At 40.6% G+C, this 7,570-nt stretch overlaps 1 protein-coding gene across 5 annotated transcripts in view; it reads left to right on the forward strand.

Moving 5' to 3' along the window:
* The first annotated feature begins 513 nt into the window (after nt 1–513).
* The window catches only part of ERCC6L2 (ERCC excision repair 6 like 2), a 175,365-nt gene continuing 168,308 nt past the window's right edge, over nt 514–7,570 (forward strand). Inside the window, exon 1 of one of the 5 annotated variants that reach the window (XM_006167823.3) lies at nt 514–773. In XM_006167823.3, the coding sequence (XP_006167885.1) occupies nt 728–773 (46 nt within the window). In that variant the 5' untranslated portion in view covers nt 514–727. The other 4 variants (XM_027768003.1, XM_027768002.1, XM_027768001.1 and 1 more) reach the window with 4 other exon arrangements.

The following is a 7,570-nucleotide window of genomic DNA, read 5'->3' on the forward strand; positions in this document are numbered from 1 at the left end:
TTTACGTTTACTTTCTCTTTATAGCAAGTGTGGCTGCTACTGTACCCGAAGTTGTTTATGATTTAATACAAAACGCACTGATTTCACTCGGCCCTCGGCGGGTGTCTTGAATCAGTATTGCAGGAGGAAATAGTTCGCCTCCTGAAGATCCAAAGCGTCCTGCGACGCCACGAAGGGACCGAGCACCGGCGACAGGACAGAAGGCCACGATCGCAGGGACGATATTTATGGCAGTTCCCCTAAAAATCCACTGCATCCCGGAGCCTAAGAATCGCTCCCGAGCTCCCAGCTCTGGTATCCGCACCCAACTTGCGACCGACCCCACACCTCGCGATACTTGGACCTATCGCGGACCTTCCTTACGTGCCTCCTGGGAGAGAGACTGCAGGAAGATGGCTCCGCCCACGTTAACGAAGATTTTATTTTTGGTTTTTAATTCTCGCGAGATCTCAGCGACAGGGAGCCCGTTCTCGCGGGACTTTCCAAATTAGAGTCGGAAGTTGCGGTCCTTCAGCTCACACGCCGCCTGGACCTTGTCCCTGGACCCTCTTAGGGTCCACCTTTGCTCCTTCCGGTCCCTTGGCTTCGGGCTCCAGGGGAGCAATGTGCGGAGGGCGACGGGAGGTGGTGGTGGCCTCGCTGGCCCCCCTGCCTGCCTCCTCGTCGCTGTCCGCCGCCAGCCGGGTGTTAAGTGCAGCGGGGTCGCCAGGCCCCTTCCCCTGTCCAGATGGATCCCTCTGCCCTGAAACCCCGCGCGGAAACCACCGGCAAAGGTACAAGCTAGGAGATCCCCCTCTCTGCCCAGACCCGTTGCTGCCGGTGCCTTTCGGGTCGGGGTTTTACCCGGGGCTCTTCAGAGTGACAGCTGCAGGATGTGAACCCTTCCAGAGCTGGGACCCGCTCTGCGATTCAATGTCGAGAACCTGGATTCTGGAGTCAGGCTCTCCTTAGATCTAGAGCTGGCTCGGACAGTTACTTGCTGAGCAACGTTGGGCAGTTTCCTCGTCTGTAAAATTGGAATCATTTCTGCGTTCTTGTGATTATGACATTATTTGAGATGTATGCAAAGCATTTATGTGACACCCCGCCCCTCCCCGCAACTGGCCCATAGTAAGCACTCATTAAATGTTGGATATTTTTATTCTTTATCTTTGTGAGCTCCAGTTAGTGAATGGTAGACGTTTTGTTAAGTTGAGATATTTATTATAGTTATTTACTTTTGTTACATAAAGAGCTTAATTTTTGATGTATTGAGTCAGGACTTTATATTCTGCCTTTAAGTCACCTAGAGCGAGTTTAAGGAAGGTGTGTTTATCTACCACATGTCATCTGGGATGTCTTCTTTCCTCCATATTTACATCCATTAATATAATGATTCAAGGCTGGTTCTGTGGCCTGGTGCTTAAGGCCGTCAGCTCCCACATGCTGGACGCTGTGGTTCCAGTATGGAACTTCTGGCTTGAGAAACGTGTAGGGGCAAGTATTTGTGCAGTGCCCAAAGTCCCTGAAGGAGAGAGAAATGGAGGAGAAGGGCTAGCTGATTGCTTATCTACTTGCTTTCGTTTGTTTTTGCTTGTTTCTTTTTCGTTTTTTAGGTTTTTGCCATAGGGTGTGTGCACTGGCTGGAGAGACAGGGAGGGAAAGTGAGAAATCATGCCCAGGGAGCATGGCCATGCAGCAGTCCCTTCTCCATTTGACTTTTGGGATTTGGGGCACGTGCGCACACGCATGGGCCCAGTGTGAATTTCAAGTCACCCATCTGGGATTTGAACTGCAGTTGGCTATGTGGGAATCCAGTGTCTTAACCACCACAGCATCTGCTGCCCCTCTTCTTGGTCTCTGTTGAAAGAGGTATCAGCTCATGAAATAGAGGAGTTTAGAGCTAAAGCTCAGAGAGGCCTGAACTCTGAGGGCTATGAGTTGTTGATTCTGTAATCCCATAGTCTGGCAGGTAAAAATAAACAGATGACTCTACCCAGTGGAGATTATGGTGGCTGGAATGCTCATTCCCAGGTAACTTTAGTTACTTATGAATCTGAATCAGTCACTTTGGTATTTAAAGAATGTTGGTGGAAGAAGCAGAACACTGAAAGGCTCTGAGGTAGGAGCATGCCTGTAAGGAGGCTAGTGTGGAATGAAAGAGGGAGGGGCCCATGCGAAAGGAGCCTTACCCCAGTTTCCCATTCAATCCACCAGGAAATGCTCCCAATGTAAGTAATTTGTTCCCGGGTTTGGATACTGATTCCATCTCTAGCTCATACTCCTGTGAATCTGTTTAGTTCTAGACAGTATCCAAACTCAGGAACCAGAAAAATGCCCATAAAATGTATCCCTTAAATTGTACCAGCTGAGATATTCTTCTGAGACCCCCTTCCTTTTTAAATTATGTTTCCAAATACTTCTTTCTCATAGCACTTTTCAAAGCACTTTTTACAATTATTAATACATATGTTTGTTTATACTCTCACTAGATAGCAAGGATCTGTGAGATCAAGGGTCTGTTTTCATTAATAAATTGAGGAAATGTTTATTTTATTTTTATTGTTTGAGAGATTTTTGTTATAGGGGGGTGTGTGCTCGCTGGAAAGACCGAGAGAGACAGTAAGCGAGAAATTACCCCTTTGGAGGATGGCCGTGCCGCAGTCCCTTCTCTGTTCTCCTCTCAGGATCTTGAAGCATGCACATGTGCCCAGTATGAGTTTCAAGCCTCTGGGTCAGGAACTCAAATCCCTTGGGCCACATGGGAGTCCACCACCTTAATCGCTATGCCACCTATTGGCCCCATCAGCAAATGTTTATCGAGTGTGGGATGTGTATTGGTCCTGGAGATAACATTTTTAATATAGGCATTTTCTTGAAAAGGAAATTAGTGGAAGAGACAGACAAAAACAAGTAAACATGATAATTAAACATTGCAGTTAGTGTTACTGAGGCAATACCATGCTGACAGAAAATAATGGGATACCCTACTTTAATAAGGTAGACTAGAAGCAGAGAGAACTTAGGAGTTAGTTAGGAGAAAGCAGGTGGTATCATGCTTTAGGGTGGAAGTCAAGAAACCACTGCTCTGTGGGCCGAATCTAGTCTGATGCTTCTTTTTGTAAAATAAAGTTGCACTGGAACACAACCATGCCCATTTATTTGTGTGTTGCCTGAGGTGGTTTTTGCCTTATAAAGGTAGGAGAATGTGTATCTTACAAGATCTACAGTAACACATAGCTAATGTCTTGACTCTTGACAGAAAAGTTTGCCAGTCTTTGATTTACAGAGATGGTGACATGGAGACAAATGATGTATTTTTAAGTGGAAACAGGACATTCTGATGAATTGGATGTAGGGAGTAAAATGAAGAGGATTGAGGGCTGATTAATGATTTTCTACCTTGAAAAGTTGAGAAAATGATGATGCCAATTAATAAGATGTAGAAAAACTATTTTCTCATCATTTTTAACAATTTTTATTTATTTAGTTTTTCACATTTTATTGATTCACTGAAGATCTTAATTCATCTAAATACATTCAATAGGAAGTGTAGCTGATATATACATATCCATGAGCACATATCTGACTTTAGGCATAAACCTCAGTGGGTAGAATGAACATACTACAAAGTATATGGAGTTGGGGCAATATAGCTTACTGCAGTCATTAAATAGCTAATTTTTTTTAAAAAATTTTTTCCCTGAAACATTTTTTTATTATTTAATTAATATATATTCATTCCCTGAGCATTGTCTCACTCCCTTGAGAACTTCTTAAAGATCTGGTCTGGTGTTGGTAAATTCTTTCAGGTATTGTTTATCTGAGAATGTTCTTGTCTTTTCTTCCCATATGAAGGATAATCTTGCTGGGTATAATATTCTTGGTTGAAATTGCTTTTCCCTTAACACTTTGAATATATTTTTCCCATTCTTTCCTTGCTCGCATTGTTTCTAGTGAGGTCTGCTGTTAGCCTGATGGGATATCCTTTGTAGGTAATTTACCGTTTCTCTCTTGCCAATCTCAGTATCTTGTCTTTGTCTGTGAATTTGGTCAATCTGGCTCTAATGTGTCTTGGAGAAGATCTTTTTGGGTTGATTCTACTTGTGGTCCTTTATATTTCTTGGGACTGGATCTTTGAATGCCTTTCTAGGTTTGGAAAGTTTTCTTCCAGGATTTCATGGAATAGGTTATCAATGCCCTTATGAATCTCTTCACATTCTGGGATACCAATTATCCAGATGTTTGGATTCTTGATGTTATCTAGTATTTCTCGTGTATTATACTCATTTTGGGGGCCATTTTCTTAGTCTTCATGGTGGATTTTTTTCTAGGCCAGTGATTCTGTCTTCTACAACTGAGATTTGATTTTCTGTATGATCCAGTCTGCTTTTAATAATTTCAAGGGAGGTTATGACTTCCTGTAGTATAGTCTTCATCTCTAACAGGTCCATTTGATTCCTTTTTATAGGGTGTATTTCCTCTTTTAGATCTTGCAAGAATTTTCTCACTTCCTGGAACTCGTCAGCTCCTTTCTCCTGCCTTTTCTGTAGTTCACAGTCTCTCTTCTCTTGCATCTCTGTTAGCTTTGTCACTATGAATATTCTAAATACTTTATCAGACATTTCCATGAGTTTCATTGTATTGTCTGTGGATGAAGAGGAGTTATTGGAGGAGAGGTATTTTCTTGCTTTCCCATATTTCTTGTGACCCTGTGGTGATTTCTAGTCTCCTGATGGATGGTGAGTTTCTTCCTAATTCTTGAAGTTCAATCTGAGTGTTCAGAGGTGTGCAGAAGGAGGTGATCTGTAATCTCTCTTTTTCATTTTCACTCTTTGTGCATAGAGGCAATAGATGAATATTCTGACCCTAATTGTACTCAGATGTTTGGATCCTGTTCACTTGGACCTGTCTAGACACTTAGTGCATAGAGGCTGAGCAGCCAATGAATAAACATGTAAAGAAAAAAAGGGAAAAGAATTAGAGAAGAGGAAAGAAGAAAAAAACAAATAAAATGAAAAGGAGAAAAGAATAAAAGATAATAAAAACATTAGATTTTAATTTTGAAAGGCAAAAAATGAAAACTGTGCGATGTGTGTGCTGTATGAAAACAATATTTCACAGCTGAAGTTCAGTATCTATCTCAGGATGGGCCTGGTCTCGGTTTGTGCCTTTCCTAAATGTAATGGGGGAAAACAGCCATTAGCACCATAAAAGAAAGGCTTGAGAGCCCAGAGAATACTTTAAAAAAAAAATTAAAAACATTACAAGTCACAGCGAGACACAGCGAGACAAAGAGAAATGGAGAGGAGACAGAGGTAGAGCCCTACCCCCTAGAAATGATTCTGGAGGAGAATGTCTCAGCAGAAAATCCTCATTTTTTGTTCAAGAAAAACAATATTTCACAACTGAAGTTCAGTATCCATCTCAGGATGGGCCTGGCTCAGGTTTGTGCCTTTCCTAAATGAAGTAGGGAAAAGCAGCACAGTAAAAGAAGGGCTTGAGAGCCCAAAGAACACTTTACCTTAAAAAAAAGTTAAAAAAAAATTAAAAGTGACAGGGAGACACAGTGAGACAGAGAGAGACAGCGATAAATGGAGAGAAGGAGAAAGAGGTAGGGCCCTACCCACTAGAAATGATTCTGGAGGGCAAAGTCTCAGCAGAAAATCTTCATTTTTGGTCAAGAAAAGCAATATTTCACAGCTGAAGTTCAGTATATATCTCAAGATGGGCCTGGCCTGGGTTTGTGTCATCATCATTTTTGACAATTGTATTTTCATTTTAGACCCATCATATGGAACAAAACCTGAATTGGTGCTAAATTGTTCATGTTAAATAGTAAATTAATGAATTAAGTCTTAAAAATGAGAAGATGTTTTCTGGGTAGATAAACACATCATATGAAAGAGAAACAGTGTGTAAAGAATTGCAGTAGGGGCTACTTTAAGTTTTAAGAGGCCAGCAGTGCTGTTATGAAAATGGGCCCATTGTCCTATATGCTGTTCTTCCTGTTTAGTGGATCAAGGTTTAGTTTTCACATTAAAACTGTCTTTTGGAATAGTATGAGAATTCTCAGTTTTTCAAAGATTAGAGTGGGAGAACAGATTTTTTTTGTGTGTGTGTGCTTCAGATTGTTATGATAGGGACCAGCAGTTAGCGTAATGGCTATGTCGCTGAACTCCCATGTCGCCGACTGAGATTCGAGTCCTGGACCCAGTGGCTTAAACTCACACCGGGCACATGTGTATGCATGCCCAAGATCTTGAGAGAATGGAGAAGAAGCGATTGTGGCGTGGTCATCCCCCCGGGGAGGGTGATTTCTCGCTTTCTGTTTCTCCCTGTCTTTCTGGCAAGTACATGTACCCTATAGCAAAAAAAAACCCAAAAAACAAAAAACAAAAAACAAAAACCTCTCCAAAAAAAGAAAAAAAAGATTGTTATGGTATAATAACCTCACCAAAGTTAGTAGGAATTATGGCTTTATTTTTGAGGAACAACTGATGAGGAATATTATAATGAACTATTCTTGCTCAAGATAGGACAGATATACAATATAATAATGATGAATGCTGTAAAAATTTAACCTGAAGTTATTAGGAAGACCCTTGGAAATTAATGGTCAACTGATCTCAAATTAGAAGTGTAAAGAAAAATTCCTAGTATTCTTACAGTTGTAGCCATGTAATTCTCAAATTCTTGCCATAAGAAATTTTATTTGGAAAATTATTCTCGCTTTGGTACCTCTTTTTGGTTCCTTTGGTCTACCGTATCCCCTTTCATAGTAATATCTTTTTCTGAATAGAAAACACAGTAGATAGCACAAAATAAGTATATATATATATATATATAGAGAGAGAGAGAGAGAGAGAGAGAGGTCAGATTCTTCAAAGAATAATACAATCTTAGCAAAAAGAGATCTTAGAATTCATCTTTGAAAACCTTAACTATTTCAAAACCTAGAAGGGAAAAAACTGTGACAAAGTTGTTGACCTTACTTTAGTTGAACTGGAGATTAAAGTAATGTGGTTTAGAAGGAGCAGTTTTGATAGTGAAAAGGACCAGCCTTCTCCAGAGAAAAGTGATGGAAAAACTATAAACCACAAAATTATTATTGTCCAGAGGATTTTTGCTTACTCATTTACCAAATCCTATTCACTATTCCTCTCCCATATCATAAATAATATAGTTACTGCTTATGAGTCAGCAAGAATACTTAAATTAGTGATTGTCAACCTTCAGTGTGCATTAGAATAATCTTTTGCATTGATTTTTTATTTTTTAATTGCTAGAGGGTGCTTATACTAGCCAGAGACAGGGAGAGTGAGCAAGAGAAAGAAATCAGCAATGGAGTGTGGTCGTGTGACAATCCCTTTTTCATTTCTCCATCCTGTTGGACTTTTGAGCATGAATGCACATGTGTCCAGTGTGTTTTTCAAGTAGTCTGGCTGGAATTCAAACCATGGTTGGCCATGTGGAATCTGGCTCCTTTAATCACTAGGCTAGGCTAGGAGATCAACCCCAGAACCATCTTTTGAATTTAACAATAACAACTAAATAAAATAATAAAACCGGATGTCCATAGCTCATATCT

This window comes from Tupaia chinensis, unplaced genomic scaffold, assembly GCF_000334495.1.
Source record: "Tupaia chinensis unplaced genomic scaffold, TupChi_1.0 Scaffold145148_1, whole genome shotgun sequence".
Taxonomy (NCBI): Eukaryota; Metazoa; Chordata; class Mammalia; order Scandentia; family Tupaiidae; genus Tupaia; species Tupaia belangeri.